Source organism: Eutrigla gurnardus, assembly GCF_963514095.1.
Source record: "Eutrigla gurnardus genome assembly, chromosome: 10".
In the NCBI taxonomy this organism is placed as follows: domain Eukaryota; kingdom Metazoa; phylum Chordata; class Actinopteri; order Perciformes; family Triglidae; genus Eutrigla; species Eutrigla gurnardus.
This window is the reverse complement of record NC_139924.1, coordinates 26,062,742-26,086,578: the sequence shown is the minus strand read 5'-3', so window position 1 is coordinate 26,086,578 and position 23,837 is coordinate 26,062,742. Positions and strand designations below refer to the sequence as shown.

At 44.7% G+C, this 23,837-nt stretch overlaps 1 protein-coding gene across 2 annotated transcripts in view; it reads left to right on the top strand.

Moving 5' to 3' along the window:
- The window catches only part of robo1 (roundabout, axon guidance receptor, homolog 1), a 150,084-nt gene that overhangs the window by 21,149 nt on the left and 105,098 nt on the right, over positions 1 to 23,837 (top strand). Inside the window, exon 1 of one of the 2 annotated variants that reach the window (XM_084020156.1) lies at positions 9,251 to 9,859. The exons of the other annotated variant lie outside the window; for it this stretch is intronic. Within the exon in view, the coding sequence (XP_083876282.1) occupies positions 9,799 to 9,859 (61 nt within the window). The 5' untranslated portion in view covers positions 9,251 to 9,798. Of the gene's footprint in view, positions 1 to 9,250; positions 9,860 to 23,837 lie in introns of those variants that run through there. 2 annotated transcript variants of the gene reach the window in all.

Sequence of the window (23,837 nt, the reverse complement as noted above, 5' to 3'; positions counted from 1 at the left end):
ATCGATCTTTGGAGTTGAAAAATCTATATTGTATTGGGTGGCAAAGTTTCGCGATTATTTTGCCATATCGATATTTTTACCCACCCCTACTACAGTTCATAAGTTAATACCTGTAAAGCCTGCATGCTCAGAAGTCATCATCAGTTATAATCTTTAATAGGAGGGAGAGAGGCGCCATCTTGAAAAATGGTTTCCAATTTATTTTAATACACGTATCAATGAATACCCAACATCAATATCTTGTCAGACCGACACAGCAGTTAGCATGTAGGCTACAACATTGTATTGGCTTAGTGTCAGTGTAATACACAGTGAGGAGTCACATTAATGCCGCGTCTAAGACTTGTACAGTGATGGCTGTATAACAGCTGGAGCTGCACAGCTGTTTGGATTCCCTGCAGCGCCTGAATAAGCCATGTTTCATAAAATCCAAGCCACCGTCCAGTGTTAGCCACAACTTCATCAACTTTTTTTTAAACAATAGAGTGAGGAGTGTGAGTGCACACTCTGCTCACTCCAAGAATGACGAAGTCTAAGTGATAGCTAAGCTTTTTAGAGATTTTCTTTTGAATTTCGAAAAACAGCATATTGCAGATGCATTCCTGGAAAAATAAATGTAATAATACATTCATTTATAAAGCACTCAATGTGCTGTACAACAAGAAGAATATAAGAGTAAAAATATTAAATTAGAAACGGTTCAATAAAAATAATGTTTAGTAAAAACAAGAACATCCATCATCTTCCGCTCATGTGAAACAAAATACATCAATGATATGACGGACTATGTTACAATCAACTTTTATTTATATGTAATTTACAGTACTTTCAGCACTACTGTACGTCCTTCGGAAATGTAATACAAGTATTTTAAACGGTCGAGGCCCGGCAGCATCTTCATGTTCCTCCCAGCAGAAAATGACTCTAATAACTGTCGGCCATGAGTGACGGCTTGATGATCTGTAAAATCATTGCCTGTTTTACTGGCGGTGATATGATTTCGTGCATAGTCATGTTGTACAGCCAATATTAAGGCTGTTTCTCTGAGACTCTGAGCTGAAGGGAGATGTGGTCATAGGATGGGGGGAGGGGTGTAAATCTGGGCAGCACCTGCTCCCTGGACTCTGGCGCGTGGTGTGAGGTCAGCAGCACCAGATATCCCATCGATCATATTTATTACATTCATCACAGAGCCAGTTTGTTTTGGCAGCTGATAGCCGGGAAAGGGACGAAAGAATAGGCTTTTTATTTGAGAGACGGGGAATGCTTTTAGCATGAGCAGCGTCTCCGCGTTTTTCTCTGCTCGGGTCTTCAGAGACAGATCAGTCACTGACGTCGGCTGACTGTAACCACAACTACTGCACAATGATATTCTAAGTACGCTATTTCTGGAAAGTTTCTGGAAGAAATAACATTGAGGAGGAAAAAAAATAGATATTAATGTCCCATCAATTCTCAGCTCGATGGCAGTTTTGGGTTTACAGTTGAGGTTTGTCTTGAATATTCAAAGAACAAATTGTGTTTTTACTTCTTTTATTGATTTCGTTTGAATAATGTGAAAGAAAACATGGAGAAAAACCAAAGTGTTATTATAGTTTGAATTAGGAATGTTTATCTAGCCCACGTTAACTGCCCAAACGTAGTTTGATCCGGGCACAGACTCACACTTTAGCCACAGTAAACGGTGTTACTTTAGGGGTGGCGCTGTCAGTCTGTCAGTCAGTCTGTCCACCATTTAGGTCCCGCAATTATTGGATGGATTGCCATGAAAGTTAGATGTCATGGCCATTTATAGTCAAGGTCCCCAGAGAATGACTTTTCCTCTCTCCACTGTGAGGTTTTTGGTTTTGAGTGAAACGTCTCGACAGCAGTTGGATGGATTGTCAAGAATTGAGCATTAATTTCCCCCACAGGATGATTTGTAATAACCTGACTGTTGAATTAATTCCATCATCAGCTCAAATGTTTTATTTGTCCACTTTGATTTTAGACCAAATACTTTTAAAAGGAATGGCATTCCCATCAGTGTCATTTTGCACTTTTAATTTATTGATGAATAGCAAATGTTAGCAGCTAATCTGCTACAATAAGATGGTGGGGATTTTAAACAGTGTATTAGCATATTAGCATATATTAGCATTTAGCTCAAAGCACCTAGAGTCACTAGCAGTAATAGCAGCTAATCTGCTACAATAAAATGGTGGGGAATGTAACCAGTGTATTAGCATATATTAGCATTTAGCTCAAAGCACCTAGAGTTGCTAGCGTGAATAGCAATAGCAGCTAATCTGCTACAATAAAATGGTGGGGATGGTAAACAGTGTATTAGCATATTAGCATATATTCGCATTTAGCTCAAAGCACCTAGAGTCGCTAGCTTGAATGTGTGGACTCTTAATCTAGTGCAGGAATGTCCTCTAGTCAGAAAATACAAAATGCCTTTTTTGATTGACTGATGACTGACTGTTTCTAGTGGATAGTTTCACATTGATGACATCATCCTGAATGAAACTGAACACTAACTTAGTTGTTTCAAGTGTCACACCAAGAAACATTTACTGACAGATGAGCGTTTGCAACAGCTAAACCTTTACGACTTAATTCACTATGAGGCCATTTGACCTGGAAATTACTGCTTATTTTTAATTTAAATAACGGTCAGATTGTTGCTCTGATTGAACTCTTGGTCAGGGCCTTCTTGTATCTCGCTGCCATGTGATTGGCCAAGGGCCAGCAGGGATGGGAACAAAAGGAATCTCTTGGCTCCGTTACCCTGAGACAGTCACTTATTACAGCGCTCCTGTCTCCCAATTCAGCCAATTAAGCATGAACCACAATGCCGCTATTGTGCATTTGTATGTGGGAAGGTGCAGGTCGCATGAAAAGAAGAGCTCTCCAAGGACAGTCAGATAACTGTAATACTCTCATTGTCTCAGATTTTTATCTTCCTGTAATTCTCCTTCAGTCACGCGTGAAAATGCACAAATTGGATACTTAAGTGCTGCGTCGTAATCTCAATGTTAATAACATAATAGGCGTCATATCTTTGCATATGCAACACGATCTCACGGGAAGTTTGAACAGAAGCAACTAACAAACATCTTCCCAACTTCCTGAACATCGGCTCGCTGCTCCACATATTCCCGGTCGTCTGACTGTATTTTGATGTCGCTGCCAGGATGTGATGTGATAGCTGGGTTGTTTTAATCAGCCTCCACAGGCCATGTCGAGGCTGACGCTAAACAGATGCTAATGTGAGGCCCATTAAAAGACACGGGGAAAAGAGGGGGATTCAGTGTGCGCAGGGAAGCGGAAAAGCAACAGCCTGTTTATCGCCTCATCCTGCTTTGTGCTCCCAACCTCGCTGCGGCATCCTGTGAAGCTCCCCCTCTTTCTTTCTCCTCAGTGTCTACCCCCCCATCATGGACCCCCACACCCCCCTTTTGCCTCACATTTCTTGCAGCAGCGTCATGCATGGGGGCATTGCCTGAACAAAAACAGGTTTGTTTAGTTCTTCGTCATTTTCTTTCACTGGACCCTTGTCCTTTTTTATTTTTTATCATCGTGTCTGAGAGGCTACAGTGAGAATAAAGAACGCTCCCACTCGTCTGTTTATGTTTTATAACACTCTACTTTGCATCTTACTTGCTTTTTGTTATCGCCTGTCTCTTTCTCTTTCTCTCTGGCAAACTCTCAATGCAATAGTGACAAGAGACATTTCCAGATTTTTAAAAGGCGATGTTGGCTCGTTCCGGAGGTTCATCTGAGTGGGTTGACTGTATTTATTCTGGGATGGAGCCCAGAATTCTTCATTCTCGGGCTCTTGTGTGGAGCTGAGGGGCCACAGTATTGTCCACAGTGGACAGGCAGGGAGAAATAATCTGACAATCACTCAGGTTTGTGTCATCGAAATATGACGAGGCTGCACTTAATGTTTCACTTGCAGTCTCTGCTGATGTGCGTCAAGGTCTAACTATTGTAGGTTTTAGTCTGTCTGGCTGTGATTTGGATTTAACTCAGTCTTTTGGCCCAATTTAAGACGATGATGTGAATCATATTCATCTGTGTTATACTGTTTGACAGTCTTAACTTTTAATCACAAGCCATGTTAGCTTTGCAAAATGGACATTAGTGAACGTGTTTGGCTGGTTTTGCAGCAAAGAACACTACAGAAAGTAATTCTAGTCCAACATTTCCTATGAAGGCAGAGAGCCTTGGCATGGTTTGCACTCCTGGAGCTTCACCGCTCCCCGAGCGACCAATCAGAAATGATCGGTGGCCTCTTTTAGCAGTGACACAGTAACACCGATAACTTCCTCAGGACTCCCGGTCATCTCTCCTCTCCTCTCCACTCACATCACCGGTGTCCCATCTCTTCTTATCGGGGCTTTTGTGGGTCCCACGTCGACAATCTGTCACACCACCTGAAAATCATTTTTATTCTCGAGAGCGCCATGACAGAGCGGAGAGAGTCCTCGTAAGCATGACGAAGCAGTCTTCATTCAACACCAGACATCCTGCAGATTCGAGCCACCGCACTTGTCACTCACGCAGCCTCTCACAGGAAGTTTTAAAATTAAGGCTTTTCCAGATGTTGCAGGAGATTGTATGAATGTTGGCTCAGTTGAGTGAATGCAATTCCATATGTTAACACTCCTCTATTTTAAGCCGTTGGTCCTCCGTTGAGGTTGTTGAGGAGAAGGGGACAGAGCTTTAAAATGATGAATCTTTCATCACAGTGTTAGAATTGGAGTCTCCCGATTTGTCTACATGGACACAAATGTTCCATTTTATTTCCTGTCGCATTGCTCGACTTTCAAACTAACGCATTTCAATCGGGAAGAATAATTTGTGCCTGAATTACGTTTTTATATCAATACAAAGTTAAAACTGCAAGCAGTGTTGTGTCGGGCCCTCGCTCATATGCGGTCGTGCCAGTCGGTGGGGCTGGCAAATGCCCACGCTAGGTGGCGCTAGCGAGCAACTATTTCATGGCCGAATGCAAAACCACCAAATTCTCAAATTTTTCACCAGGCCACATGGGACACCAAATTTGGTGAGTTTTTTCTTTTTTATGCTGAGGCCCCCAAAAGGCACGTCGAATCCATAAAGAATAAGAAACATTTTAAAATAAAATAGGGCTTCGCAGCCCAACATTGTCAGCGCCCGGGCCCTAACTAACGTTCATTTTTATCAATAAAACGTCCTGGTTGGGCTTAAAAGAAGTACGTGCAGACGACAAAACCAAAGAGCGGTTTGGGACATGCAGTCTTTAACGTACATAAAACATATTATTACTATTTAATACGTCACTAGTGGTTGCATAGTCACGTGGATGCATTTCATTAATTTGTCCACCACAAAAAAGGATTACAATTGACTATCCCCTGATAAGAAAACGTCCATGTACATGAAACCAATAGATTTCCCGACCTGCTATGAGACGGTGCTGGTCAGCCATTTCTTCCACGCAGCTTCAAGTCTGTCTGAGCATAAAACATCCCTGATGAGTTCTGCCCTTTCTTGTCAGAGGACCTTGCCCTCCCCGACTGGTTCCCTCAGTCATCACAGATACTGCTTCTGATTTGTGATGGACCACTTACATAAGTGTACAACCAACCACAGCCCAAATACTGAGGCAGGGCAGAGTTTACCCTGCAGCTATTCACTGATTGTCTCCGAAAAAAAATGCTAAAGTAGCTCAATCAAACACGCTCCTTCTTTACCTCATGTTATTCCTGTTTATCTCTTCCAAACACATTGCAGCTCGTTGCCAACACACAAAGAACGACATATTTGTTTTGCGGTCTTATGAAAAAGTAAAGTAGCACAATGAATAAATAAAAGAACGACTCTTCAAGGACAGGACATGAATGCTGAAAGGCTGCAGTGCATGTGAGTGTATGAAGCATCCGACTAAAGTGCCGACTAAAGGGAGATCAAACATACTGTACCTGTGATGCCACGTTCGGTCCAAGGTGACTCCAGCTGCAACTTTGACAAGTTTCTGTTTACTGCCCAACATATTCAGGAGGTAAAACTTCAGCCCCCCCAAAAAAACATTTTTTTGTGAGGATAGAAATGTGTTTTTCCTTTTCTGTCTGTGAGGAAAGAGTGTTTTGTTTGCATCTCAACGGGGAGCATCTTTTAGTCGGAGACACGTTTTGTTTTACGCCATCTTGTTTGAGGCGCTGGTGAGATGGGAATGAAAGCCATTTAATAGTCTTAGTAAGAAAAAAAGGGGGATTTTGGGCTCCTTTTCGCCTCACTCCGCCTGTGTGTCACCCCCATCACCTCTAAACCGAGGGGGCCTAGGTTTTGTGAAGAGTCCGACACATCTGAAAGGGGGACTCAGCGTGTAGCCTACAGGATCCCCCGTCCTGCTGCATGCATAGAAACATCATAAGAAAAAGACAGATCTCCCTTTTTTTGAATATTAAAAGGAGAATCGTGAGAGATGAAATGGGCCGGGGGAGATGAGAGACAGTCTCTCTATTGAGCGGTGGCATGCTGAGATGGAGAGAGAGTGAACTTATGCACATTGTATACACAGTTGGCCTCATTAAGATCCCATCGTACTCCTGGGGGGGGGGGATCTGGATTTAGGAGACCCACCAAGACTGCAGGGGTTTGTGTATTTGGCAGATCTCAAGGGTATAGCAGCATGAAGGACTCTTGGTGGGAAGTGCGGCAATGTTTGCGTTTTTTTGAGAGTTTTCAAGAGGATCTCTGGATTGGATTTTAATTATTGGACACTTTTAATAGAACAGCAGTCGGCAGTGGATACCGTATATATATGCACGTCTACCGGCTGTGACACATCACCATGCAGATCACATGTTTGCTGATGGTGCTGTTCGCCATGCTGGTCATGCTGGGAGTTCCTAAAGACCATCAGGGTCCACACGGGGCCCACCGCCTCGCTGGCTTACAGAAGTCTCACTGGTGCAAAAGGCTGCCCAATAACTTTGGACGTCACCAAAACCACCAGACTTCAAGGCACTCCCACAACAAACCACACCAGTGCAACCAGGTCTTTCACAGTAAGTACAAAAAAAAAGGGCTCTGTTACATAAGCGTCATCCGAAGTATAATGACTCATCAAATCTTTTGACACAAAGTTGTTTTGGTTCTCTCTACTGGTTGTTAAAGCATTAAAGCTTCAGGGCACTTTGCAGTCCGGGGGTGGGGGGGATTTTATCCTCCTGTACCTTGTATGTTCTTGGATGTTGTTTTTGTGTGAAAACGATTTTGGCCGTGGTGTTAAAAGCTTTCTCTGCTGTCTCCGCCGATGTCAGTTTCCCTGCCTCTGCTGGTCGGATCAAGGCTGCAAAGGGAGGCGAAGCAGGACAGAGAGCCTCCCTGTTCACAGAGCCACGTCCTGCTTACTGTGGGTTTTTAAAGGGTGAAACCACACCTGACTACAAAATGCTTTGATGCAATATTAAAATATGAATGTTGTTGATAGAGGTGGGGCATTGGGCAAAGTCCAAGCAAATTATACTTCTTAGGATGGGAACTTCTTTGAAATCTGACGGTACCAGTAAAGCAACAAATCCCTCACGTCCCTCTTGTGGCAATCAGGCCTCTCAGTGAGAACTTTGCTGATAATTGCCTCTATGTAACTGTCCCCTGCTGTTTGCTAGAAGAAATTGTATTCTTCACTTGGTGGTAATCAGCTGAACAGCCACTTTACAGATCCAGGGCTGTAAAAGGCTTTCAGGGGGTACAAAAACAGAACAAAAAAACACAGGGCACATGAAGACCACGTGTGAAGAATGGAGGATGTAACGATATAATGCACAAATGGATTCCAGCAGGGTCTCAAACCGATGCAGACAGACACAGAAGGGGATCTACTTTTGTTTTTAAAGTACTTACATTTGTGTTTTTGTCTGACAATGTGCTAAATAGAGTGTTGCTGGGGATATGCTTATGTATTTACTCTGGTAATTCCTGGGACAAGTTCGTCATTATGCTTTGACGATTTATGCTTCTTCTGGGAAACATTAAACATGACACACTTTGATAAAAGCCCTGGTTTTGATGACTTACGCTGCATGTCCACCGGGCTGACATAAGCCCACCATGTGGTTTTCTCTTATATCAGTTCATTTTGCCTCCACTGGAGGGCGCTGTTTGGTAACTAATGTTCAGTGGAGCCTCATAGAAGTTGAGCAGCAGAAATGTGGAAGTCTTTCATCTGTTCTTTTTTTTTTTTAATGAATTAATGCAAGATAACTCAGCAATGATTCTCACCAAATGTAAAGCAGGTAGACCGACTGTCTAAAGAAGCAGCAGCCTGTAGGATGATCACGTGATGACACTATTGCAGAGAAACTCATCGAAGCCCTGAAAAACAAATGAGATGAGAAACACATTTTTTTTTTGTGGGTGAGTCCCAAGTTTGTGTCACATTGTTGGAAAATAGGAACCAGGATCTGCAGATAAATAGTCTGATTTGAATGAACCAACTCATGCATATTAACTTCACATTGATATTTTTTTTAGATTTGCATTATAGTCACATGTGAAACAGACTGCTTCTGCTTGGTTATGATTTACATTCCCAGTCTGTGTTTTAAGTGTTTTAATGGAAATGGAACACTATGTATACAATATATCATGATTGGACAGTTTAATCAGATTTTTTTTATACATTTCAGAAGGTTTAAAATAGCATAGCTGATGTAGTTTATTATATTGTGATATTAATGAACTGCTAAACCCTAACGTATGCTACATAACCATTATATAAGGACTGCTAAGTTCCAAAAACACACAGCTAAGTCCCCTTCAAAGATGACTGGAACAGGCTGGTAGCTTTGTTTTCAGTCGTGGACCGCAGAGAGAATAAAACCAGCATGTCCGAATAGTTTTGAGAGGTTTTTTTCTCTTATTTTTGGACCCAGTTAAAGTAAATCCAGTAGCCTCGCCTCCCCAGTGCGCGCTGCCGCTGCGCCCATCCAGGAACGAAGAGGTTAAATTTCTTCTCTGGGAAAACGTCGCCGGGTCTGTGGAGAGAGGGGGAGAAAGAGGCGCATACCAAATTGACGAGGCATTCCGCTGTTTTTCCCCTTGAATGAAATGCTGTGAATATGAATCCGTATGTTGCCCCTCTCCACTGAGGTTCGGGGGTCTGCGACGCGCACCACGGTTCGAGTCGGGAGTTGCAGCGCGCGGAGGGAGAAACTAAGGTGGCGGTGGGGTGGGGGTGGGGGGGAGTGATGGAAAAGTTGCTGTGATCTCAGTGCGTGGATCCGGTGGTGGTGGATGAGGGGAGGACAGGACGGACTCCCAAAGTTTCCGATCTCAAGTGACTGATTCGAAAGTGGACTGAAATGATGTGACTGCGGGGATCGAGGCTCTCCGCGCTTTTACTCACTTTACGCGTAACTTTTCACTTTCAGTGGATTTCTTTTTTTTTTTTTTTTTTTTTTGCACAAAGGAGCTAAATGGTTTGAATGAGGGTCTGAGCGCACTGCAGCACCGGGATGAACGCAAAGAAAGGATAGAGCTCTGTATATGCAGCTTTAGTTGGAACACATGTTATCAGTCAGTTGAGCAGAACTACTGAAACACAGCGCTGAGATCTGTTTGGAACCCTTTTATTCCCCTTCATCCTCAGTGAAGCAAAACGCTCTTCTCAAACTGAAATCTGGGGTTTTTACATTATTTTTTTCAAACTCTGGATTTTAAGAGTTTTGTTTTTCGCAGTTTGACATGAAGGATGCCTCGCGAGCTTCTTGAATAAATTTGGATTACAACGAGAGCATTTCTCAAAAGGAGAGGCGTTGAATGATGTCTCCAACTTCTATTGGATTTGTATTTCTGTTAGGAAGTCTCCATGTGTGCTCAGGTAAGACACGGATCATTATTTACAAGTCATATAGCCTTTAATTTGGCTTTTAGCTACTAGTTGAATTTTGAGAAAATTCCCCAAAAATATCAATTAATTTAAAATATTTCAATAAAGTTCTCAAAACTATAATAAAATATGCCTTTTCAGCCAAAAGTGGTCGCTCTGGGGCAAATGTTGACATAACAAACCACTTTTCAAACATTGGTTTTGATTTTTAAGAGTTTGGTCTGGTGTTTATAAGAGCCTTTATAAGAGGGTTTTTCTTCAGTTTCATGCTCTGGATTGAGGAAAATGTCCACCGTTGACTAACAGCGTTTCACCTCAGGGTGCAGGGGGCTTGTCTAACTTTTAGGAGCTGAACACACGTAAAGAAAGTCCCACGTAAAGTGCTGAAGCAGCTTCCATCGTTCAGACAGCAGACAGCAGCACCATGTTTCCATGCATGACACTCTTTATGTCTTTCATATCTGCAGTGAATCTCAAACAACATTCTCATTTTACCATTTGTCTCTCCACGGCTCGTCTTTTAATTCAGCCTGGTGCTGTTTAATACGCAGCTCTCTTTGTCCTCTGACGCTGCTTGTATTACACATTATTCCTCCTCACCATCACATGGATGTCTTTATAGAGCTCCATGATAGCTGGCTGTTTCCAGGTCAGTTGCTTCTGAGTGATGAGGAAGGGAATGCCTGCCACCCCATTATAAGAGGTTAGGGAAAAGTGCGCCCTGAACGGCAGCAAGTGGGTCAGTTTACACAAAGAAAAGTTTATTTATTTATTAATGTAACACGACTCTTTGTCACAGCTCTGACACACCTTTAAAAAGAACCTGAGCAACAATCGTTTTCATGTTTGGATCTGAAAAGCTTATCTGTCCAGGTCCATCTGGTTTCTGCAGAACTTCCTCTTCTGTGCTTCCTGATTGCTTTCCTGAAGTGGATATTTGTTTCCCATGTAGTGATGTGAGGGAAGCCTTTGACACCACAGTCGTTTTGAAGAAACACTGTAGCACCTAAACGGGGTGTAAGGGTCAGAGGTTAGCGTTCTCGAAGCTAGGCGGCGGCTCCATCTGCTACACCCTGGGCTGGATCCTGAGCCGGGGCTGAGCCGCTAATGGTCCCGTCCTGTGACGGAGGCCGTCAGACACCGGGGTCTCCAATTACGCCGAGCTGTGGGGATGTCTGGGGAGGTTTTCTGGGGAGGAGGCGTGAGAATCAGGCCGTGCTAATAGAGACGGACTGGACAGCAGATACTCAACGGATTGGTCATGGATTAGACACTGGTGTCGGGAAAATTGGATTACGCACCACTTGCTGAGAAAATATTTCATATTTGCTGCTAATTGGAAGTTTAATAGCTTCACTGTAATCTAGAGAAGGTACAAAATCTCTGAGATGTTTCACATTGTTGGACTCCTTGTAAAAGTATTTTATCCCACTTGTGTGTGTGAAGTAGAGGGAAGGGGAGGCGAGGTGACCTTTGTCCTCGTCGGACTTGTGTTGACTTGCTTATTGCCGCCTTGCTCTGTCTGAAGGCTGCAAATTGATACCTTCATCTATCACGTCAGGGCCCTGTTATCAGCTGATCTGTCCACCTGCTATACACTAAATGGTTGTTATCTCTCCTCCATGTGCTCATCAGACCTTGTACTCAACCTCAGAAGAAGCAGTCAGATGAGGGCAAGAGGTGGCTGTACGTCTCACACTCAGAGCCACACTCTGAAAGATTGCTTTCAGGAGATAAGGGCTGCCTGAGTGATACATATTAACCAACCCGGTCCCACTGGTTTGTGACTCCTAAACCTAACTCAGAGGATTTGCATTCGTTTGTTGCCTAAACCGAACTGATTTAGATATTTGAAGCCCAATCATGAAGTTTTTCCCAAATCTTACTAAGTGATGGATCCAGATCCAGTAAGGGTGCTGCCTAGGTGTCCATCAGTCCAAATATGGTCAATTCCTTTCACTGGTTCAATTCCAAGATGGCGACAAAAATGTAGTCCACATGCCAATGGGTGACAACACCCTCTTCTTATACATGAATCAGTAGATTTCAATTTTGTGATTATTATTTCACAAACTGTGGGACTGTTGTATTAAAATGAAGGATATCATTTCAAAAATGTGTTTTTTTTAAGCACGTCATGTTAAACTGTTTGGGTGTTTAAATCCAAGCAGACCAATGTGTGTGTGTGTGTGTGAGTGTGAGTGTGAACCATGTGGGAGTCTGGTAATCAGCCCCCAGCAGCACCCGGCCGTTGAGGTTTGACAAATTGACTCGTGAGTGCTGATAAATTGTGGAGCCCTTCCACCTCCTGCTCCGACGCCATGACAGGACACGGCGGGATTCAGGGCCAATTAATGACCGGAGAGCACAGGTGAGAGCCGTCTCCTGTCTGCTTTACCATCGCCTCCTCACATTTAAGACCAACATTAAAGTCTTCTTGTCGTTGCTCACTTTTCTTTTTAATTCCAAATTACCCCCACATCATGTTATTGTGAGGGATTAACTCTCTGAACCGACTCTTTGAGAGGGCAGTAGGCGTCTTGTCAAACATAGTGTCGCCTCTTTTCCCCCATGAGTTGAAAAATCTCACACCTGTGTCCTTAATGCCATATCTCTATAACTTCTGCTAATACACATTAATCTGATCCTAATCCAAATCAAGCAGGGTTTTACACCCTAAGATCCAGGATTAGGCAGACTTTGGCTTAGTGAAACCACACGGAGGAATGTGGGAGGGCAAGCCCGTCTTCCTCTTCCATGAGAACCGTGGCTAAGTCATTAATGACTGACGAGATAAACATTTCAAAGCAGTTTGTTTTAGGGCAGATAATTAGGCGGTGACTCTTAATGATCTGCTTTTCCCTCCAACTGCTCTTCCCCTAATGTGCCAAAAGCGCCGCTTAATTGGATTAATTAACAAATCCATCTGACGTCAATAGTTTGTAATTTGCCGTGGCTGCAGCCTGACTGATATGCATGTCTGAGCGTGGAGTCGGAGGATTTTAGATAATGTTATAAACCTGAGGATGCATCCCTACGCCCTGTTTGGAAGTCCTCAGGAATCACCAGGCTTCAGTGTAGACACTGTAGAGTTATGTTCATCTCTCGCTGATAGCGTTGTTATGACTTATTTAGCAAGTCTCACTTTGTCTGTCAAATAGTCCGTCAGTCTAAGCTCCGCAAACGTATAGCCAGACAGAGTTAAGCCACCCACACTAAGAATACTCCGGAACATAACTCCATATAAGCTTTTCAGTCTGGAGCCGGCTGATACTAGAAAGCAGCGGGCGTGTCCAGCAGGATGTGAGACTCGCGGGTCACTCTGTGTCGTAAATGCATCTGGTACCGACGGTCGACATGGAGGACAAACGTTCGGTACGGAAGTGATAAATAAGGATAAAAAGGTGGCACGCTTTGAATATCCGCCACTTTTGAGTCCCGTGATGAAGAAAAAAAAGCCCAAGCAAATGATATAACGCTAATCCACGTTTGATTCCACATGGCATATGCATGCTAACTTAATCTAGCGTCGCCGTGGATTCATTTCCCCGTGACTCCACTAATCTAGATGTGAGTGAGGAGGAGAGGTGGGGGAGTGTGTTTGTGTATGTGTGGGGTGGCGAAAGGCGGCTTAAGGAATCTCTTCATCCTCTTACCCATCCCCCCTGCTTTTTTTTTTTTTTTTGGCCCATTTTTTTTTTTTTTTTTAAGACTTGCCTTTTTTTTGTGGCTGGTCAGTGCAGAGCTTTTCTTAAATAAAGCAGGAAAAAAAGCCTGTGGGTACGTGGAGGCCGCATTGTGTCTCCTTAACAGGGCGATTGTAAGGCATGGAGGAGGGGAAGAGAATGCTTCACAAGGGACTGAGGGTGTGTAGACGGGGGGGGGGGGGGGCTGCCTACACAAAGACTACCCCGGGGTGTGGAAGGGGGGATGGAGGGTGGAAGGAACGGGAGGACGTAGCAGTCAAACATGCCATGATACACCAGCTCTGGGAATACTCCTAATCTGGCTCTCCGTGCTCACGGTGCATATTCCTCCTGGTCCCTCATGGCAGAGAATGTGCTGATGAGGGTGTTAGTGGTGGAAAACAGTTAGGCAAGGACGCTCGGTGGTGTTTTTCTTTACCCTTTTAAGGTGGACATCTGGGGAGGTGAGGTCGATGTGTGAAAGTGTAAAAGTGCTGAGTTAATAAATGAAAGCTTCCAGTGTGGCATTGAGGGCTTGCTTTTGGTCAGATTCCCAGCATTGGATCTGAATTCTGCGTGCTCAGGAACTCCCAGAAGCCCCGGCGTTTGCTGTGGTGGAGAAAGCCGTGCGATACCGTGGGGTTGTGCATTTTAAAAAGGGCTCCCTTTCATTTTCTCCACTGGGGGAGACTGAGAGGTGGCATTGAGGGACCGTCTCTCCCCAGTATCCTTCTTTTCTTCCTCCCTCCCCGAGCTCAGGCCTCCTCCCGGCCTCTGTGACCATTCTATTAGCCTCTCATTGCAAAGGCCTGGATACACTTTTGAAATGCTAAACCTCCCTTTGGTTATAACTGACAGGGAGAAAATGCCATTAAAAAAGGCTGAGAGGGATAGATTAAATTAGCAGTTAAAAGAGAGGCTGCTAATTAGTTGATTAATGTCTTGGGTTCCTCCCCCCTCTCAGCCGCACTGTCGTCGTCGAGCTCCCCTCTCCTTCCCCGAACATTATTTCCTGTTTGTTTTCAAATTTGAAACCAACAGTGCAGTGGATGCTTTAGGAGACTCACTCTCATCCAGACCTGCATCAGCAACTTTTACTCCTGGAACGGCTAATGCTGTCACACAAAGACGGCGATAAAAGTAGGAGGGGTGCGTTCTGTGAAAGAGGAAGTGCTGGAAAACATAATTAACGAGAAGGTGACCTTGAAATCCACTATCATAAGAGCGCTTTTGGAGCCGCTCCCACCATTCAGCCGTAACCATGGTGAGGAGGATTCCAAATAACCGGGTTGAATTTCCGACATGTAAATACCCGGTTGCTCTGCGTTGGGAGATTAACTCTAATCCTGATCTTTTATCAGGTTTACTACTGAAATGAATAATCCCAAACGGTTTTTTCTCCCTTTGCTGTTGATAACGTGTGTTTCCACTTTCTGTTTGTAAAAAAATTGAACAACACTTTTGACTTATGGTGGATTTTCACCTTTTCAAAAGCTTTTAATCTACGCTTGTCAACTTTCAAAGACTTGCCGAGCCGTTCATCACTCCTTTTCTGTCACTTTTTTAGTGTGGCTTGGCCGTAAATCCTCCCTCTATGCAGCCCCCTCGTACGTGCCCTCTCCTTGAAAGCTCTAATTGAATAACAATTGTAGTCGCCGGGTGAGCGACGGCTTCTTCAGGCTTTAAGCACACAGATTGCTTCATACATTTTCGCTGCTTGTCACCAAGTCTTCATTGGAAGTTTGAACTATTAAAAAAAAAGCACTTTGTGGTTTACAGCCATTTCCCTGCATGCACTTTCAGTAATCACACCTTTTTGTGTTTTTGGCTCAGACAAAATAAATGTCTGACTGTCTCTCTGTGATGAATCCTCGCCGACTTGACTTTTGTGATTCTTTCTGACGTTGGGTCTTGACAGCCGGTGTTTTTCCCGTCTCATTATGTCCTTTAATCAGAGCATACCATTCACCTCTCTCCACCTCCGTCAGTGCTTTAACGATAATGACGGCCATCCTTTTCGACATCTTGAAGTGTTATTTGGGTTCCTCTCTCTCCGGGTAGCTAAAGCCCAAATTATTCCCGAGTGTTTTCTTTACTCAGGCTTTGATTGACCTCGCCCCTCCTTTTCTTTTGTATTTGCTTTTCAAATTTTTCATCAGAGACGTTTGACATCCAGCATACACGGGCTTCCTCTTTTCAGCACGGCTGCACCCTTCTGGATAGAAACTGACAAAGCATGAATGGCGGATTTAGAAGTCTCTTTATTGGCTGCTTCACCGTTGATCACATTTTAAGGGAGACGTTTGGGAAATCAATGAAATTCAGTGTCGGGGGGGGGGGGAGAAGCAGAGATATCCTCAGGGTGGTTATTTCCACTTCCAACGGCTGTTAGCGAGGGGGACGGTTTGTCATTGCAGCTGTCTTGCACCGATCTGATCCCCCCTCTCCGTCTCCAAACTGTGGGGGAAAACAGGCTTTTAAAGAACTTTTATTCACATGTTGACAGTTTTGTTTTCTGTCGCTGTCGGATGGAGACAACTGGCAGATGCAAATTAGGAAAGTGGGATGCAGTTCCGACCGAGTCATATTCAGTTACATGGTGAAAATAAAACAGTACTTAGTTGGATACACTGTGTACCTGGACAGATGGTATGTGTTTTCAGGGGAAAAAAGGACGTGGTAAGTGGGTGCTGGAAAGCAGACAGGCCAGTGAGCAGTTGTCTGCCTTAGGAAATTTAATTTTAATGCCAGACTGGGCACAGTCTCCCCTCTGTGGACGTCTTGAAAAAGGCTTCCTGGCAGACTTCGCCCCTTCATTAATTTTGACCAAATATTTACTGTGCATCACACGGCAGGCCTTGCATCCCACTCTCATTTTTCCAGGCCCAGGTTTCGAACAGTTTGGGGGCGATTTGCGCTCCATTTGGCTGGACGGGGGCCATGCCCCACTCAGCAGGCCCATGCTGGTGTCTCTGGGATGTTGCCACGAGAGAAAGCGGCTCCACTGAGTCTTATCCTACGCTATGCCTCCGGGAGCCACGTTTCACTTTAATAATACCGTCGTATCCCACAGCTACGGTGCCGTGGTATGAACCGCTGTCACATACATGCATGCACATACACAAGCTTTCACACATTGACGGCTCACTGCTATGTGCTCTGTGCTTACCCTCTTAACCTAAAGGCCACGGGATGGAAACGTGCCAACGTTTCTGCACTCGGGCATCGCCGTCTGAACGCTGCAACTGAAATTCCCTTTCAACACCCAGCTGTCGTAGATTTCCGTTAGAATGTGTTTGGCCCAACATTTTAGAATAGCCTCCATAAGGTCATCGGCTCCGCTCTCAGGGACTGTAATACAACACCGGTCCAACAGCAGACCGGTATCAGCCGCTGCCATCAACTAAATAACATTTAAAAAGCATTAGGTGCTTTTTGGCCGTGCCTGCCCCTGATTCACTTTGGCATCTCTTCAGAGCTGTTCTTTTTCTTGGCACCCGGCCCAAATGCCATACTCCCCGTGGCTGCCCGGTGCCAGCTGAGTGTGCTGGTCCCTCTTCCTGCTGACTGCTTAGCAGCTCGTCCCTCGCCTACCCTTTTTAGTCCCGGGCCACCTATCCCAGTCCCCTCATAACCGCTCAGCCGCTCCACAAAGTGACCTTGGAAGGAAAGCAGACCATATTGTTAGTGATGCAAAACTGAGCAGATTGTTTTCAATTGAATTAAGCACACAGTTTTGTTTACATCTGACCTGCAGGGCTGCTTCCATTCCTCTGCATTAATGTAGACTGTGAAACAGAGCCGTACCCATCTATTCGTCTTATAAGTATGTTTATCGTCCACGCCTTTAACTATATATTTGTTTTTCACAAAAAAACAAACAAATTGTTTTTGCTGAAACAGAATTGATTAATCTCTTGAGGAATTTGGGTCCGGCAGCTCGATGGAAGAACAAGTCAGCAGTGGAACTCCTGCTTGTTCCCCTGTTGGGAAATAAATGTACCAGCATATTCAATTACCTCGGCTGCTTCCATCCTGCCGTTGCAGGCCGCTTTGATGTATCACTGAGAGCGCCATGGTCAAACCTCATTAATAACTGGCAATGTTGGAAAACAAAAACAAGAAGTAATTGCCCACTCGCACTCCCCTTGTGCTTCTCTCCTGTAATCCCCCCCCACATGATCCAAACCGTGACTGTGGCACATACTGAAGCTTCCTAATACAGGCTCTAAGCCTGGCACATATTAATTACAGCTCCTTTCCTGGGATCTCTGCTCCGCTGAAGGAATCGCATCCTTCACACGGGTGTTGGAGTTCTTTCACGAGAGGTACGGGCCAGGTCTTCTTCTGAGGTCATCGCTGTGAATACGCAGGGTCAACCTGAGTCAGATAGATACAAGGCACACACGTATATACTATACGCTAACAGACGGCCGACGCTTCGCATCCTCCCTGCTCTGTTCAGCCCGTCTGCCTGCGTGGTCTCCAGAGCCGGTTTGACAGGCAGCCTCCTAACAAGCATTCCAGTCTTTTCCACTCCAGCTTTTCCCGCTTGTCTCGGTGAATGGATATAATAAAGCAGAGGAACTGCGTTTATCCTGCAGGAATGAATTCTGCCCTCGTGGCCTTCTGCAGACTTTGACAGCTTTTATTTGTGTCTAATGACACTCTGCCGGGGCTGCTTGGCATCGGGAGGGGCCACAACTCATCCGCAATTGTGTCCCCTGGGTTTCTGTTGAAAATTCATTATTGTATAGTATATTTTCTCGGTGACATGTCTTTTCACAGTAACCTCCCCATTGTTATGTTGCTGACAATTCATGTGATATAACTACGTATTGAAATTGTGATAGGAAACTAATGAATAAGGCATTCTTCTATATGGCGTTCCCATTCACAACTTTTATCTACGAGCTTTGAGTGTTTAAAGACGGACAAAACAAAGATGTGCTTGTTGTCGTCCGTTGACTTAAGAGGTGGTTCATGAGCAGCAGCGCTCCTTCATCATATGTGATCAAGCCTGGTGTCTTTCACATGTGTCAGGCCCGTTTGGGGGAAAAGCCTGGAGCTGAAGTGGAAATACTGCTCCTATTGTCGTATAGCTCCAGATGGGGGGGAGCAGGATGGACCCCAGCCTCCCAGAGGAGCACTCTTCTGTGGGTTGTCTCACTCCCGGCTTGGCCTGCCAGGAGAGAGAGTCAGGGATGTGTTTCCCAGTTGACTCAACCAGTTTTTAGGGGCTGGAGCTTCGGGCCTAGACGGGCCTTTGTTGGGTAAGAGTGATTATACCACAGCCTCAGAGCGTATGATTATTATTGTGATAACCTGTGGCCTCAAGCACTGAAGGGAGTGCTGCTTGTTTATGGTATTGTCAGCAGATTTGTCACCTTTGTATCATATATAACGAATGAGCTTCAGATGACGATCAAAGGCACCGACTGTGATTTTAGGATTTAATGAGGCCTCATTTCCAGAGGTGTTGACGTTTTATGGTTTCACCAATGGTAACCTTCGCGTGTATCACGCCTTCCGATTATCAGAAATGAATCAACGATTTCATTGTGTTGGGAGCCTTGCAGAGTTTCTGCAGTATGTGGACTCTTTCCTGATTACTTCCTCAACGTCTTGGCCTTAATAATAACAAAGGAGCTTTGTGTCATGTTTGCATTAACGTCTGCAGAAGTCCATATATCGCTCAATTATCAACGAGAGCATTGTAATCATCTGTGAGTGTGCGTGGTTTCGATATACAGCAAATACAGATAAGCAATCAGATAGTGCAGCGTTGCGTCACAGTGTTGGGTGTTTCAGGTGTGCTTGGTTAAAAAAAAGAAAAGCATTTGGACAGAGGTACTATTTTTTTGGTCGGAGGTACTATTTTTTTGGTCGGAGGTACTATTTATTAGGTCGGAGGTTCTATTTATTTGGACAGAGGTACAATTTTTTTGGTCAGAGGTACTATTTATTTGGACCGAGGTACTATTTTTTTGGAAACTGATATCTATTGTCAAGTGCTGCTGCAGTATCAGCGACGTAACCGAACCCCGTTCTGTTTGGTAAACGGAGACAAAGAGATGAGGAAAGAGAGAGGCCATAAAGATACCCATCATCCCCCCTCCGTCACCCCCACCTCCACCTCCCCATACACACTCACACACACGGGGCTCTAATCCTGCCTCTTAGGAGTGTAAGCGATAGCCTTGTGTAACATTAAAAAACAGGTCTGATCTGATGCAACTGGCAGACTCATTCAGGCGGAGCATTCCGGGGTGGGATCCTGATGTTGAAACGGTAAAAAGATTCAGTTTCTCTTTCCTGTTGATGTCATCTGATCGCCGGGAGTACGCCGCCTCCACTTTTCGCTCTGCTTCCCTCTCTTATCTCCACTCTCTCTCTCCCCCCCGTTATCTTCTCTAATTCAACAGAGAAGGGTGCCTTTTCTTTAGCTCTCAGTCGTCTATCGGCAGGCACCGTCCCCCGAGCAGGCGTGGCTCCAGTCTCCGCCTGGCTTCCCCCCCGAGGGACACGCCCTCTGCTCTTATCTCCACCATAAATCCCTCTTAAGTCCCCTAATCACAGATTAATGGGACTGTAGATAGGGGGAGTGCCCTACTGTGCGTGGCCTTCCTTATCACGGACCCGTATTCCATATCTCCGCCATTGCTCAGCTGGACATCTGATATGCGTGTGATGATACGGCTTCTGCAGCACCTCTCCCCAATTTAAGCTCCTGTCTTTACGAGATTCGGCGACCTTGAGCATCTTTTACGGCGGCGGTTAAACTTTAACGCACTATAATCAGGCACAGTCCTATAGGCTGCTGGGGGTTGTTTGTTCTGGAGGGAAGGAAGTTGAAGTTGTGAAGTTAGGTTTATCATTCAAGGAAGTAGACACATAGCCCCATCTAAATTGCCTCCCTGTCCCTGTCCTGGTCTGCGGTAAGGGACAGGTTCCTGGCTCCTTTCCACCTCCTCAAACTCTTTGAGAGACCGCAGGTGGAAATCACTGGACCTGAACTTATTACTTCAGCTATATGATGTTTTTTCTGTTTTTTTTCTTCTCTCCTTCATCTTTATGCTGACAGTGATTAGCAATAAAATAGCAGCACAAATGATGTTATCTGTGGGGGTTTACATGAGCTTTTAATTGCAGAGGTCAAACATGCTGTGTTTAAGCAATGACCCCTGGCTCTGACAGAGATGACCCCGGCTAGCTGTTTCCTGTCCCGAGGCGGCTCAGAGTGGAGCTTGTAGTTCCAGGGTCGTCTTTAATGCTTTCAGTCAGAGTCGTTAGATCGATCGCTGCCTCCCAGACATGTAAGCTTTGTTGCATCGCAAACATGATTTTATTGCATTTTCTTCTTCTTCTTTTTTTGTAGTTGACATATTGGCTATTTACTCCGACAGTAAACGTTCTCAGTTAAATTCTTCCGTTCTTAACTGTGGCATTATGTTATTATATGCAATCAATAGAGCAGCTCTTGGCGTAGCTATAGTGTCGTTAGCAGGGGAAGTAGGACTGCTGAGGCGCCCCTAAAACCAGTCATTATAAAAACCATGAGTTAATAAAACTGGAATAATGTTTCCCTTCTCTTCCAGGCTATATGTAGTTAGTATTTGTGGCGATCACTTTGATTTTTATCCATTTCTTATCATGTATTGGACCATTATTCTATATGTGAAACGAAAAAACTTTCTTCGATCGTGAAGTAAATGTGTATAATTCTCAGACTGGTGTCATATACAAAGGTCCATTTAAATAGAAGTCATGTGACCTGCCTCGTGAACTACGTTATGTTATGATCTATTTGCATGAGCGGCAGCAGTCAATCTCTTGTGCGTATTATTTAATGGTCAGATTGAGGAAGCAGGCTTATCTGGTGGAATATAGATCTGCAGGATATCGACTCGTGTTGCAGGGTGAGAATTAAGTTTAGCTCCGAGACACGGATCAATCAATACCAAGCTGGTAGCCCTAATGTTAATATACAATGTATGCCTAGTGATTTAATGGACAGCCGAGTGACCTTGGCTTCACGAGGACCTCCGCAAATCCCGTAATCATGCCCTGTCTATCAATGATCGGACCGGGGAAAGAGCCTGGATGTCAGAGTGGGCAAACACCCCAGAGGTCCTCATGCAGCCTATAGGATGCATATAGATATTGTGTTGTTATCTGGGTCTGGACCCTTGTGGTGGCTGTGGCTGTTCATTTCACTCAATTCCCTGTTCTTCTGGTTGCTGTTGGGGCGCTCATGGTTTGATGTTCATTACTGAGATTGCTTTTAGCATTGAGAGAAAAGTCACGGAGAATTGTAGTTTTTTTTAATCACCACCACAGCAAGCAAAGGCTCCCTCAAGCATAGTTTAACTGTGTGTGTGTGTGTGTGTGTGTGTGTGTGTGTGTGTGTGTGTGTGTGTGTGTGTGTGTGTGTGTGTAAGAGAGAGAAAAGAAATGAGAGAAAAGAAACAGAGAGCGCTCCAGCAAGTGAGAGGGTTAAAGGAGAACGTTGCCTCGGGCACCGATCGATCAGACCCTTGCAGTAGGAGTCCCAGCTTCCCTTCGGTGAGGCTGTGTATTGCATTAGCTCATCTCACATTTTCTGTCTGCAAGCGAAAGAAGGAGGGGGGGGCAGGGGGATAGAAAGTAGGAGAGAGGGTGGTTGAAAGCAGCAGAGGAGATGGAAGGGCAGCGCTTTGAAAAATAAAGGGAGGGGAGCGAGAAAGAGATGCCGAACAGCTTGTTTCAGCTGTGAAGTGTGCACTCTGCTCCTCTCGCGGTTTCTGTCTTCACATTCGGTCTGCAGAGGGAGGAAGGAGTGAAGTTGTCCATTTTCTAAAAGCCTGCACCTGTAGAGGGGGGGCATGGTGGTGTCTGTCATCATGACAGAATAATCCTTTACACCGCTTGTGTCTTTTTTCCCCCCGGTGAGGTGTAATGGAGCTGAAGTAACCGGGGTCACTCAAAGTGTCTGTGGGGATCAGCAAAACACACACACACACACACACACACACACAAATTAAATCAGGAACAAGGGAAGCATAATAGCATTGTGTAACCGATACGTGCTCGGCTCCAAACACACACTTATTAGCGTTCAGTGAGCTGCTGAATATCTCTTTGCTGTTTATTCTCACCAGCTTCTCTGTAACAGGAGACTAGAACCTGTATATTGTGTCCTCATCATGCAGAACCGGGTGTAATCATCTCCAGTAAACAACCACTGATCAAACACAGCTCTGTCTGCTGCACAGCTCTCTTCACAGTGGGCCACATCTGAATAGTTAATGCCCCCCCCCCTTCATAAACCCCCCAAACTTCAGACCATTTCAAATTAGAGAGGAGCTATCTGAATCAGGAAGGGAGCGGGGCTGAGCAGATAGTGGCAGAGCTCTTCAAAGTCCTCTTTAATAAAACATATTAGCCTGAATCGTGCTGGTGGAGCGCCCGTGTGTGCTAGCATGGCGAGTTCCGTTAGCTCAGCTCTACGCCGGCCCGACCGAACGTCGTTAGCACACGGTCCCTGGGTCCAAACCTGAGCAGGCTACAAATAGAGGTTAATTAGCCTGCTAGTGGTTCAAGCAGCTCCAATAGCCAGGAAGCCCAGACAGACATGTATTTTTTATACATTTTACTCAGCGTCAGATAGCAGACTAATTCATTTTGGCTAAAGGCTTGGTACGCCGCTCTCTCTAATTGTCCATCTGTTTCTGTCGGTCTCTCAGAAACACTTTAATCTCTGCAGTTATGTTTTTTGAGTGTCTATGGAATGACAGAACAGGGATTTATGTCTGAGACTTTGTCTCATTTCGCCACTAAATAATAAATCATAGACTGATAGGCTTTAGTCTAATTGCTCCAAACAGTTGTGATTTTTTAATTTTGAATGCGATGTTCTGTGGCATAAAATCCATTTCCCTGCATCTGTAATATTCCACCATCTTACATGCAGTATCTCATTCATTATCATCAATGAGCGGCTCGGTGTGTTTTTTCATTGCAGCCATACACAACCAGACCACTAGTGTTTGCATGAGATATATGAAAATATGCATGTCCAAAAATAATAGTTAATAAAAGTTAGAACTGTCACACACAGCTTGGGAAAGACTCATGATAGTGACGTCCTCTATTAGGCTACTGGATTAATTATATTCCACTGACCGCTCCACACGTTGGCATGGAAGTGATTCATCTTTCCACAGAGCTGTCACTGATTATGCTGACTTTACCTAAAATATATGGCAACCGCAGGAAGATGCCTTCTCAGCAGCGGGTTTGTA